Source organism: Globicephala melas, chromosome 1, assembly GCF_963455315.2.
Source record: "Globicephala melas chromosome 1, mGloMel1.2, whole genome shotgun sequence".
Lineage (NCBI taxonomy): Eukaryota > Metazoa > Chordata > Mammalia > Artiodactyla > Delphinidae > Globicephala > Globicephala melas.
Genome location: NC_083314.1, coordinates 60,676,830 through 60,690,501, shown reverse-complemented (window position 1 = coordinate 60,690,501; position 13,672 = coordinate 60,676,830). Strand labels below are relative to the sequence as shown.

Sequence of the window (13,672 nt, the reverse complement as noted above, 5' to 3'; positions counted from 1 at the left end):
ATTGTGGTTTTGATTTGCATTAATCTGATAATTAATGATGTTGAGCATCTTTTCATGTGTCTGTTGCCCATCTGTAGGTCTGCTTTGGAAAAATGTCTCTTCAGTTCCTCTTCCAATTTTTCAGTTGGCTTGTTTGCTTTTTTGATGATTAGTTGTATGAGTTCTTTGTATATTTTGGATATTAACCAGATATATAATTTGCAAATATCTTCTCTCATTCAGTAGGTGGCCTTTTTTGTTTTTTCTCTGTGCAAAAGCTTTTTAGCTTGATGTAGTCTCATTTGTTTATTTTTGCTTTTGTTTCCCTTTCCTGAGAAGACAGATCCAAAATATATATATATATATTGCTAAGACCGATGTCAAAAGAGTTTACTGCCTATGTTTTTTCCTATGAATTTTATGCTTTCAGGCCTTCCATTTAAGTCTTTAATCCATTTTGAGTTTATTTTTGTATATGATATGAGAAAGTAGTCCAGTTTGATTCTTTTTCATGTAGCTGTCTAGTTTTCCCAGCACCACTTTTTGAAAAGGCTATCTTTTCCCCATTGTATATTCTTGCCTCTTTTGTCATAGATTAATTGATCATGTAAGTGTAGGTTTATTTCTGGGCTCTCTATTCTGTTTCATTGAAGTATGTGTCTGTTTTTGTGCCAGAGCCATACTGTTTTGATCATTGTAGCTTTGCAGTTTAGTTTGAAATCAGGGAGCATGATACCTCCAGCTTTGTTCTTCTTTCTCAAGATTGCTTTGGCTATTCAAGGTCTTTTGTGTTTCCATAAAAATTTTAGAATTATTTGTTTTTGTTCTGTGAAAATTATCTTTGGTATTTTGACAGGGATTGCACTGAATCTGTAGATTGCCTTGGGTTGCATGGTCATTTTAACAATATTAATTACTTCAATCCATGAACATGGTGTGTCTTTCCATTTGTTTGTGTTATCTTCACTATCTTTCATCAGTGTCTTACAATTTTCCAAGTACAGATCTTTTACCTCCTTGGTTAGATTTATTCCTAGATATTTTATTCTTTTTGATACAATTATAAATGGGATTGTTTTCTTTATTTCTCTTTCTGATAGTTCATTGTTAGTGTATAGAAATAACAGATTTCAGTATATTATTTTTGTATCCGGCAACTGTACTGAATTCATTTATTAGTTCTAGTAATTTTTTGGTGGTGTCTTTAGAATTTTCATTATATAGTATCATCTGCAAACAGTGACAGTTTTACTTCTTCCTTTCAAATTTGGATTCCTTTTATTTCTTTTTCTGGTCTGATTGCTGTGATGGACTTCCAATAATATGGTGAATAAAAGTGGCAAGGGTGGGCACACTTGTCTTGTTCCTGATCTTAGAGAAAATGCTTTCAGCTTTTCATCATTGAGTATGATGTTAGCTGTGGGCTTGTCAATATATGGTCTTAATATGTTGAGGTATGTTCCCACTATGCCCACTTTGTTAAAAGTTATTATCATAAATGGATGTTATATTTTGTCAAAAGCTTTTTTTTTTACCTCTATGCAGATGATCATATGATTTTTATTTTTCAGTTTATTAATGTGTATCACATTCATTGATTTATAGATATCAAACCATCCTTGCATCTCTGGGATAAATCCTACTTGATCATGATATATAATCCTTTTTATATACTGTTGAATTTAGTTTGTTAATTTTTTGGAGCATTTTTACATCTATGTTCATCAGAGATATTGGCCTGTAATTTTCTTTTTTGTTGTTTTTTCCTTTTTGTTTTGTTTTGTAATTTTCTTGTTTGTGGTGCTTTTGTCTGGTTTTGGTATCAGGGTGATGCTGGACTCATAGAATGAGTTCAGAAGCATTCCTTCCTCTTCAGCTTTTGGGATAGTTGAGAAGGATAGGTGTTAACTTTTTAAAATATTTGGTAGAATTAAACTGTAAAGTGATCTGGTCCTGGACTTTTGTTTGTTGGGAGTTTTTTGATTACTGATTCAATTTCATTACTGGTAATCAATTTGTTCATATTTTCTATTTCTTCCTGATTCAGTCTTGGGAGATTGTACATTTCTAGAAATTTATCCATAGAAAAAGCACTTTTTATGTGACCTGGAATAAAAAGCACTTTTGTATAGGATAGTATCACATGTGGAACCATACCTTTTCAAAGTTCATATGTTGTAGTCTTCTTAGTAAGCTTCTTAAGGCATATACCTTACATGCGGCAAACTACATGGACAAAAGTCCAGTTCTGTGGGACCACTTGCCTAGCTTTGCTCACTGGACACCTGAATCTTGATCTGTTGTTCAGGTAGGGATCCCTTGGGCCACATGTCTATACAAAAATGAGAAAATGAAGATAACAAAAGGATTTGTTGAGAATGACTGACATACATTTTGTAATATGAATTCTGTACAATTTGCTTACTTATACTTAAAAAGTATTAAGCAAATGGTTTTTAATAAAAGTTCCATTTCCATATTACTGAAGCCCTGGTGACAATCCCTAGTCAATATTCTTAAGGAACATCTCTGGTGTGTCTGAATCCTTATCTGTGGGCCCCTCAGTTGAGAGCCAGTTGGTGAAAGTATGTGCTTCTTGTTCCAGGGCCTGTATTACTAAGTCTCAATCTTTTCCCATGAATTCACTTGAAGTAGAGCCTTCTATTCAGAATGTTCAATAAATTTTTTTTATTGTGGCAAAAAACCATGACATAAAATGCACCCTCACAACAATTTCCACATGTACAGTATAATATTGTTAACCACAGGCACATTTTAGTGCAACAGATTCCCAGAACCACCTGCCCGCCCCCTGCCCCCATTCCTGCATGACTGAAACTACATATATTCACCAAACTACATCTCTTCACATCTCCCGCTCCACAAAGCCCCTGGCTACCACTGTTCTACTTTCTATCTCTATTTGCATATCCTTTAGCTACCTAGCGTAAGAGGAATCATGCAATATTTGTTTTTTTGTGACTGGCTTCTTTTGCTTAGCCTAATGTCCCTCAAGGCTCATCCATGTTGTATCATATGACAGGATTTCCTTCTTTTTTAAGGCTGAAATAATATTTACTTGCATGTATATACCAAATTTGCTTATCCAATAACCTGTTGTTGGTCATTTAGATTACTTCTACCTCTTGGCTACTGTGAATAATGCTGCAGTGAACACAGGTTTGCAAATGTCTTTAATTCTCTTGGATATATACCCAGAAATGGGATTGGTGGATCATGCAGTACTTCTGTGTTTAATTTTTTAAGGAAACTCCATAGTGTTTTCCATGACAGCTGCACCATTCTGCATTCCCACCAGCAGTTCACAAGGGTTCTAATTTCTCCACATTCTCACCAGCACTTGTTGTTTCCTATTTTGTTTTTTTGGTTTTTGGATAATGGCCATCTTAATAGTATGATGTGATATCTAGTTTTGATTTGCATTTCGCTGATGAATAGTGATGTTGAACATCTTTTCATATACTTATTGGTCATTTGTATATCTTTGGAGAAATGTCTATTCGAGTCCTTTTCTCATTTTTAATTGGAGTTTTGTTGTTGTTTTTATTGTTGAGTTGTAGGAGTTCTTTATATATTCTAGACATTAATCCCTTATCAGATATATAGTTTGCCAATATTTTCTTCCATTCGGTAGATTTCCTTTTCACTCTGTTGACTGCTTCTTTTGCTGTGCAGAAGTTTTAAAGTTTGACATAGTGTGTCTATTTTTGCTTTTGTTTTCTGTGTTTTGGTGTCATATCCAAGATATCATTGCCAAATCCAATTTCATGAAGTTTTCTCCTGTGTTTTCTTCTAGAAGTTTTATAGGTCTTACATTTTTTTATTTATTTGTTTTAAGTTAAGTTAAATTTTTTATATGGTGTAATATAAGAGTTAAACTTCTTTCTTTTGCATGTGGGTATCACCGGATACTAAAATTCATATAGACTCTCAAAGAACCCCAAATAGCCAAAACAATCCTGAGAAATAAGAACAAAGCTAGAGGCCTCACACTTCCTGATTTCAAAACACATTAAAAAGCTACAATACTCTAAATAGTATGGTACTGGCATAAAGACATATAGACCAATGGAAGAATAGAGAGCCTAGAAATAAACCCTGCTTATATGGTCAAATAATTTTCAACAAGGGTGCCAAGATTACATGATGGGGAAAGGATAGTCTCTTCAGCAAATGGTGTTGGGAATCTGTTGCACTAAAATGTGCCTGTGGTTAACAATATTATACTGTACTTGTGGAAATTGTTGTGAGGGTGCATTTTATGTCATGGTTTTTTGCCACAATAAAAAAAATTTAGTGAACATTCTGAGTAGAAGCCTCTACTTCAAGTGAATTCATGGGAAAAGATTGAGACTTAGTAATACAGGCCCTGGAACAAGAAGCACATACTTTCACCAACTAGCTAGAATACTAGAATTTTAGTATTGCTTTACGTTTCTGACAAAAATGCCATTGGGATTTTGATAAAGATTGCTTTGGGTAGTATGAACATTTTAATAATATTAAGTCTTCTAATCCATGAACATAGGATGTCTTTCCACTTATTTGTATCTTCTTTAATTTCTTTCATCAATGTTTAGTAGTTTTCAGTGTACAAGTCTTTTGCCTCCTTGGTAGAGTTTATTCCAAAGTACTTTCCTCTTTTCAATGCTATTCTAAATGGAATTGTTTTCTTAGTTTACTTTTCAGATCGTTCATGGTTAGTGTGTAGAAATGCAACTGATTTTTGTGTGTTGATTTTGTATCCTGCAACTTTGCTGAATTTGTTTGTTAGTTCCAAAAGTTTTTTTTTTGTGTGTGAAATATTTAGGGTTTTCTACATATAAGATTATGTCATCTGTGAACAGAGATAATTTTATTCTTCCTTTCCAATTCAGATGCTTTTTCTTTCTTTCTTTTCCTTTTTTCCAGTTTGCTCCAGTACTATGTTGAATGGAAGTGGTGAGAGTGGATATTCTTGTCCTGTTCATGATCTTAGAGAAAAACTTTCAGTTTTTTACCATTGAGTATGATGTTAGCTGTGGGCTTGTCCCATATGGCCTTTATTATGTTGAGGCAATTTCCTTGTATTCTATGTTTGTTGAGTGTTTTTATTACGATAGGGTGTTAACTTTTGTCATATGCTTTTTCTGCATCAATTGAGATGGTCATTCACAAACACATTTCTGTGAAATATTTTGCATTTTCCAAAATGTGTCACAAGATTCTTGTCAAGTTGTCTAGCCAGCTCTCTCTCTTTTTGCTTTCAGAATCCTCTTTGTGGGGTGGTGATGGGAGGGATCATGTCTCCTCATGCTTGGAGTGAGAACTAAAGATACCTTCCCACTGGGCAGAAACAGAGAGGCCTTCACTCTTTCTGGGTAACCAAATTAAACATTCGGTAGCTGTAGATCAGTGAGTAGGATATACATCTAACACCTCCTTCTTAGATTGACTTTTAATTTAACCCAATTAAGTCAGAAGCAACTTAACTTTTGCACTTCTATTGACTTGTCCATTCAAATAATATTTTATATAGCTGTGATTCCACAGTATTTCTTAAGAGGTTTTGCAAACTTTGATAGGACCTGTCATCCACTTCCAAAGAAGCCAACTTTGCTTCTTCATCCACTTCCAAAGAAGCCAACTTTGCTGCTAACATAGAAGGGGAGTGGCAGTGGGGGTGGTGGTATGTAACTCCACATGGACAGACATTGTGTCATTCACACAGAAACATAACTATGCAAAGTGGCTGGTAACCTGATTTTGGTGTGGAAGTTCAGAGTCATTCTCTGTGTCTTCCTCTTGTCTCTTCTAGTGGGAGGCTGGATCTTTTCCAATCCGGATGGTGTATGCACAGCAGGAAACGCCAATTACCAGTATGCTACTCCTTTGCCTCTGTCTGCTCCCCACACCCACCATGGCTGTGAGCACTATTCTGGCCTCCGAGGACACCACCGGCAGGCTCCATACCCTTCTGCGTACATGCACAGAAACCACTCTCCCTCAGGTGTGTGACTCTGCTAATTAAATCCTTGGGGGTGTGGGTGTCGGTGGTGGTGGTGAGAAATGGATAAACAGCTAGAAATGGGGAAATATCTGAAGATAGAATCCCTTTCATCTAATATATGTAAAATTATTGTGTATTAATATTTTAATTTTTTATTTTATATACTAATAGTTGATTATATAGTTACAACATTATTAGTGTTTTGTAATTACTTCAAATAATTACAAAAACGGGGAGACACCCAGTTTCTAATGGTTGTGAAAGTCCTCCTCCCAGGGCGCTGATGTACTGAGCAGTTTCAGGCTGCATCTCTAAAAGCCAAGTTAAGCCGTGGGACTCTGAGACGCTCAGCTCATTGCCCTCACATGGCTCTTTTCTACATTTGCAGTGTATGGCTCAGTCCAGGGAATACTGGGCCCAGTATTGGAGAGCTATTAAGAAGGTCTCTGGGAAGGTGGATGACTCAACATCCTTGCTTTGGTCTGATTCAGTTGGAGGCGTGCAAATTCAACCTTGATAATTTTTGCAGTCTGATTAGTTTTTAAGCTGATGCTGTTGTTTGTGTAGTTTCTTCCTCATTGACTGCTGCCTTGTCTGCCTTGGCCTTATGTAAGCCCAGATCTTGCCTGGTTATTAGATTTGTATGAAGGAAGGGAGACATGAAACCAAGGGTTGATTTCTCATTCAGTTATTCATGCAGCAAATATTTATTGAGGGTTGACTATGAGCCAGGTTTTGTCCATGAACAAAATAAATTAATACCTACCTCTCAAAGAGATTCTATTCTCATATGGGGAGACTGACACTAAATGAAACAAATAGGTAAAGTTCATGGCATGGGAGATGGAGGAGAGTGTTAAAGTTCCAGCCTCAGGGACACTCTGAGCTCTGTACCTGCAGAGGGCTTTGCTGGTCACCAGGTACCTGTCCCTGTGCCCCATCACCTGCTACTCTCGGCAGCCTCGATAGCTGCTGCCAGGAAGGGAGAAAATGTAGGTTAATGTATCAGAAACTGAGCAGGGTTCTCATCTACTTTCTGGTTCTTTCCCATGGTCAGCACACAAAACACATCTTCTGAGCAAATGCTATGCACCAGGCACTCTTCTAGGCAGTGGGGCTAGGAAGGTGATTAAGGTCTAATTTCTTCCCTGAAGGAGCTCAGTGCTACATGAATACATAAATAATTAATCCTAATACAACGTAGTGAGAGCTCTAATGTGGTCCTCGGACCTGCAGCATCTCCTGGGAACTTGTTAGAAATGCAGGCTCTCAGGTTCTCCTTCTGAAAGAGTCTTCAGTTTAACAAGATCCCCAGGTGATTCCTATGCACATTAAAGTTTGAGAAACATTCTATAGAACACACAAGTCAAGGTGCTATGGGAATGAAGGAAAAAGAGCAGCTAGATCTACCCAGATGGCTTAGCGTTTAAGTTGAGATTTGAAGAATAAATAGAAAAGGACAGGGGTGGGAGAGGGCAGGGGTGAAAGAGAGATGACATGGGACACAGGCAGAGGTGAAGGGCATTCCAGGTGAGAGAGTGGTATGAGCAAAGACACAGAAGGAGGAGAGAACCTAGGTTGTCTGGGGAATAGTTTGGGAAAAGAGTGTAGAGGGAGGGGGTGGCGGGGTGGTGGATGAAAGAGCTGAAGCTGAGGAAGTTGCAAGGGCCACATCATGAAAAGGAGTGACGTGGCCAGAGATATACATGGAATCCTCTTCCTCTCTTTCCTTTTTCCCCTCCTTCCTCCCCTCCTTCTTTTCCTTCTTCCTCTCTATTGTATAGGCACTATTTATGCAAATGGCGATTCAAAGACAGAAGGCACTATTCTTGAGATGTTTAAATCTCCTTGGGGTTGCTGAGAAGATAGGTCCTGGTCCTCAGAATCTCATCTGGGACACTGGTGGTCCTTAGGCTTGTCTTGAGATGATGACATGGCCCATTTTAAAGGGGAGGTGAGTGCGGTGACATGAGCTAGATCTGTGTCATAAAGGACAAATCCTCCCACCTATCTGAGCCTCATCTATAAAATGGCGATGAGTAGTCATTGTTGTGAACATTAAGAGATGAGCGGTACGTGACATATGGCTGACACTGAATTAACCTAAGCTCCACACTCCTTTCTGTGGCCTTCAGAAAGGATGAACAACTGTTGGCACATGTGGCACAGGCCGTGGTTATATTTTGACCTAGGATAATGTCATTGGTCACCATCTTTATGTTTTCCATGCTCCATCGATTGAACTGTTGTTATTTCCCAAAAGTGAATTTGATAGAAAGCCCCAGCAATAATCTGCAAGTTTTCTCTGGAGCCGACAGCTGGACTTCCTTACCCTCCACACCCCACGCCAGCATCCTGTCTGTACCTCACACCAGCGGACCGATCAATCCAGGGCCTAGGTAAGCCCAACACCAGCAACTTGCTCATTGGTCTTGAGGGTTGACTTTAGCACTGGGGACTTGAGTTCATTCTTTTTCCTGGAGTGGCTTGGTCTAAGCTATTGTCCTGACTTCTAAGCCACTAGGAAGTAGAAGTAACGACAGGATCAACCTGTCATTCCTGGAGAAAGGGTGGTGGGAAGGCACGTGCTCAGTCATGTACTCTTTTCTTTGTAGCTTCCGTATTTTATTTTTAGAAGGGAAAAGATATTATGGCCTGGAATCATTTATCTCGAACCAGGAAGAAATACTGTGAACTGTGGTGGTAGCAGATAGATACCGAATATTGGGAAACTGAAGGGGAAACGTGTAAATACACACAGAGAATTCAAGACCCTTGATTGTCCATATCCTTACAAGCTGTTCATTCTAACAGGGGGACAGCTTTTGGGTGTCCGGGTCTCAACCCAGGCAATAGGAGGCAATAGGGCTGAGTGCAGCTTGTAGGACCCATGGCATACCTCTCACACCAGAGACCTGCATTCAGTTCTGACTGGAAATCCGCGTGGTGGAGGGGAAAGGGAAGGGGCCTGGGGTCTGACAAATGTGGGCTTGAGCCCCAGTTTTACTCCTTATTGACTTTGTGACTTTGGGCAATTTTCTTAGCTTCACTGAGCTTCAGCTCTCTTATCTGTAACATGGCAATAATGTGAGCTACCCTGTAGGGTATGGTGAGCACCCAAATTAGAAAAAGCATTATAATGCATTGTAAGCAGTAACATTCTATCAATATATACACGTCAACTGTTACGTTCAATGTAAGTATGCAGAATTTTGAGAAGGTCCAAAAGGGGATTCAAAATTAAAAGATGTCCCCATCCTTTGTTTTTGGCGGTGGAGGGGGCAGATGGTAGATGACTTATGACTTGCAGGTCTAGAAAAAGTTTGGGGAAGGTAGAACTTTGATCCACAGCAGTGCTTCTCACACTTTAATGTGCATTAGAATCACCTGGGATGTTGTTCAACTGTACAGTCTGATTAATAGGTTTGGGTTGAGGCCTGAGATGCTGCATTTTTTTTTTTTTTTTTTTTTTTTTGCGGTACGTGGGCCTCTCACCGTTGTGGCCTCTCCCGCCGCAGAGCACAGGCTCCGGACGCGCAGGCTCAGCGGCCATGGCTCACGGGCCCAGCCGCTCCGCGGCATGTGGGATCTTCCCGGACCAGGGCACGAACCCGAGTCCCCTGCATCGGCAGGTGGACTCTCAACCACTGCGCCACCAGGGAAGCCCGAGATTCTGCATTTTTAACCAGCTTCCAGGTGTTGCTGTAAACTGTGATCTTGATTTTGTTGTTAATGTTGCTGGGGCCCCCGAGGGTCTAGTGTTGTACTGTTCAATGCAGCAGCCCCCAGCCGCCTCTGGCTCTGGACACTTGAAATGCAGCTGTTCCAAACTGAGATGTGCTGTAAGTGTAACACACAGAATTTTGAAGACTTAGTACAAAACAAAGAATAAAAATCTCAACAATTTTTTAATACCGAATGCATGTGGAAATGATAACATTTTGAATATTCTCAGTTACATAAAATATTATTAACAGTAAGTTCATTGTTTTCTTTTCATTCTTTTTCTTTTTAAAATGTGGCTACTCAAAAGTTTAGCCTATTGAACAGTGCTTGACAGGAGGACCTCAGGGAAATGCACTGACTGGGACTGTGTAGAAAGTGAGGGAAAGAGTGTCTTTGAAGATATTAAACAACCATGTGCCAAGTTTTGTACTAGATCCTTTATGTAAGTCATTTATAGGATTCAAAGACATCCATAAGGCTGCTATTAAAATTCCTATTTTCCTGATGGAGAAACTAAAGCTCAGAGGCATTAAAAAACTGCCTGAAGGTCATCCAGTAAGTAATGTAACTCAGAGCCCGTGGTTTTCCCACCGGCCCAGGAAGCATCAGAAAGCATCTGACTGATATCGTAGAAGAGTCTCTTCTGGAAACTGGGGAATTGGGGTCAGAATCCCAGCAAGCTGAGCTGGCTAAAAAACAAAAACAAAAACACCAAAACCCCAAAGCCTGGGTTTCTGCAGGTTTCATACGGTCCAGTGAGGTCTGCGGTATCTGAAATACGGCAGAGAGTGCAGGGTGGCATTTCTACCTCTGGCTTCATCAGTGGCATGTTTAACCCACTGCTGATGCTATAAAGGTTTTGCTAGAGAAAAACAAATGTGTTCAGTACTGACATTAGGTAATGAGCCTATTATCAAGCAATACAGTATCAGGCAAAATGGGGACTCTGAAAAGTCAGAGCATGGTGAGGACTAAAGCACTGGAGGTTATTCTGCCTGTGTCACCTGTAGTCATTTTCATCTAGGTTCTATGTGAAGGTACAAAATAGGCTGCACATGACAGTGAACAGAGAAGCTTTAAAAACTTCTGATACCGCATGCCAGACTAATTAGATGAGAGTCTCGGGGGATAGAACCCAGGCATCGGTATTTTTTTTTTTTTTTTTAATTCGCTAAGTGATTCCCATGTGCAGTCAAGTTTGTGAACCAGTGACATAGGATAAGAGAAGTCCAAGATAGCGGTACAGCTCCCCAGCCTTTCTACCAGGGACCAGAGCTGACAGGTAGAAACCTGGAATGGAAGAATTAATTATAAGAACCATCATTTACTGAGTCCTATGTGTTAGTCATCACATACTCATTTTCTTATTTAATCCTCATAACAACATCTGTAAGGTATGTCTAATTATCACTCCAAATCTTGAGGATGAGGAAACTGAAGCTCATACAATAAATAATTTGATCAAAGTCACAGAGCTAATAAGTGGTAGTGCAAGGGTTCAAACCTAGGTTTTCTGACAACAATGTGTCCTGGCTATTAGGCCACATCACCTCTCTTGGTCAGTGAGGGATCTTACTCACAGATCATGCTGCCCAAATATCATCCTTTCACTCCCCTGTCCATTTACACAGGTGGCAAGTGAGGCCTAGAGAAATAAAATGCATGTTCAGAACTGAACAACTTGCTAGAGGTAGGGCCAGCATCAAAATGCGGGTCTCAGGACACCTAATCATATGTTTATTCTACTACATCCTGCTGCTTCTCTGCAGAAACTGGGCCAGTGTGTGTCAGAGCTAGAAATAACGCCATGGTCCGATGCCCTCTTCCTAGACCTGTGCCCCTCTCAGCACTGCGTGCGTGCTTGCCAGGTGGCAATCCTTCCTGGGTGTGTCGACAAGCATTTTCTCTCTCTCTCTCTCTCTCTGTTTCTCTGCAGCCCCTACCCGTGCCTGTGGACCATCAGTAACGGTGGCGGGGGCCCTTCCGGGTCGGGCTCAGAGGTGCACGCCGGCTCCCCGGGAGCGTTTCTCCTGGGTAATCCAGCTGTGACTTCGCCCCTCTCCACCCAAGCTCCTGCTTCGGCTGGTGTGGAGGTTCTGGGGGAGCCCTCACTGACCAGCATCGCTGTGTCTACCTGGACAGCAGTGACCTCGCATCCCTTCTCAGGCTGTAGTAGCCCGGGTGGGGGTGGGCGCCAGTCTCCCTCCTCACTGGAGAGTTAAGCAGGATCCTAGGAAAGTTGTCAGCAGAGAACCTGCTAGGTGTAGAGCTCTTAGAAGTCTCACCTACTAATCCCAGTGAGTCAGACTGCAGAGTCTCCCCACCCAGTGAACGGGGTTATACCAGAAGCCTACAGGGAGATGGTTTAGTTTGGAAAATGCTAATTTCGTCACCTGCATCTCTCCACCATTTTCTTTTTGCGCTCCCATTTTCTCTGCAGCTTATCCGTGCTATGCTTAGGCAACAAAAGTTCGTTGAGTATTTTCCTCGTGCCCTGCCCCTTACTGTCAAGTGATTCTAGAAGGCTGTCCTTCTTGTTCTGTGGAGGTGATGCAAGGCTGTTAAGTGAGCTCAACATTTACTTAGCCTAAGGCCACTGCTTTGGAGCTTTGTGCAGCCCTGAAAGTATGTGTGGCCACAGAGACCAAGGAAGGGTGTAAGTCCATGGAGTGAAGTTAACGAAAACAGAGCTAATCACATATTACAGCGTAGAGAATTGAGGAAATGAGATCATGTCACTCCCTGGCTTAGAAACCTTCGATGGCTCACCATTGCCTACAGATTGAAGTCGATCTCCTCTGCCATCTGCCCTCAAACCACTTTTCCAGCTTTAGCTACCTGTTTTCCCTTTAGCATCCTATATTTCAGTCAAGGCATACATTCTGCCCCTGTCTTTTGAACGTTCAGTGTACTCTCCCAGCTCTGTACCTACTCCTGTACCTGAAATATCCTTCTCTGTTCAGTCCTACCTGTACGAATCCTGCCCGTCTCCCAGGGACTGGCCAGAGCACCACCCACTGCATCAAGCATCTGATCTGCTGGGCTCCCTGACCTCCCACTGGTTTTGCCTCTGTTCTAGAGCTCACCTCATTCTGCCTTGTATTTTTATACCTGTGCATATGTCTCTCTCCCACTAGACTGTGAGCCCCTCGAGGGTGAGGCCCAGCCTTCTTGTCTCTGTTCCCCATAGCAGCATCTGGTTCTGTGCCTTGCCTATAGTAGGTGCCCAATAAACACTGGTTGAGTTGAGTGCGTGTGAAGTGCATGTGCTAAATGGACAGTTGTGGAGCTCACTAGGGGGCAGAGCTCAGAGACACGTGTCCCGAGACAGGGCAGCAGGTCAGAGTGGGATCCCGGGGTCATGCTTGGTGTTGCATATGAGATGCAGCCCATTCTCAGTGATTGATGATATAAGGAGTCGGTGTGGACTAGAGCGGTTATTCTCAAACACTGGTCCTTGGATCCCCTGTGCCGGCATCACCTGGAACACCTGGGCGTACTGCATACCTCTTGGGTCAGAATCTTTGGGGCTGGAGTCCAGGAATCTGTGTTTTGTACAAGTGCTCCAGACAGTGACCTCAGAGCCAAACTTGGAAACAGCTTGCTTGGAATAGAGAAAGAGAATGATAAATACTCCAGGAACCTCACCAGATAAGAGTTTCAACCTCTGCCCCAGCCTAGGCCATTGCTGTAGGCAGTGAGCAGAATCACGGTTTCCTTGGTTTCCCTTTTCCTTTTCTATCCACCACCGCACGTGCTGATCACCACAAGAGTGAGGTTTCCAGACCTGGGTGATGGGCGGTTCTCCCATCATCAACATCACGCTGCACTGACTGGTGGCCTTCTTGGGTCATCCCTGAGGGAGTCTGAGGGTCCACTCGGGGCCTGGCAATGGCTCAGCTGCTCCCACCACTATTCCATCAGTGGAGCCCATGCAAACCCACGCAGACCAAGCCT

General features: G+C 41.5%; 1 protein-coding gene across 1 annotated transcript in view; it reads left to right on the top strand.

Annotated features, from left to right (window-relative positions):
• Positions 1 to 12,916, top strand: part of TBX19 (T-box transcription factor 19) — a 28,375-nt gene extending 15,459 nt beyond the window's left edge. The window contains exons 6-8 of the mRNA XM_030875547.2: positions 5,798 to 5,989; positions 8,253 to 8,388; positions 11,652 to 12,916. Coding sequence (XP_030731407.2) covers positions 5,798 to 5,989; positions 8,253 to 8,388; positions 11,652 to 11,937 — 614 coding nt within the window. The 3' untranslated portion in view covers positions 11,938 to 12,916. The remainder of the gene's footprint in view (positions 1 to 5,797; positions 5,990 to 8,252; positions 8,389 to 11,651) is intronic.
• Positions 12,917 to 13,672: the final 756 nt, after the last annotated feature.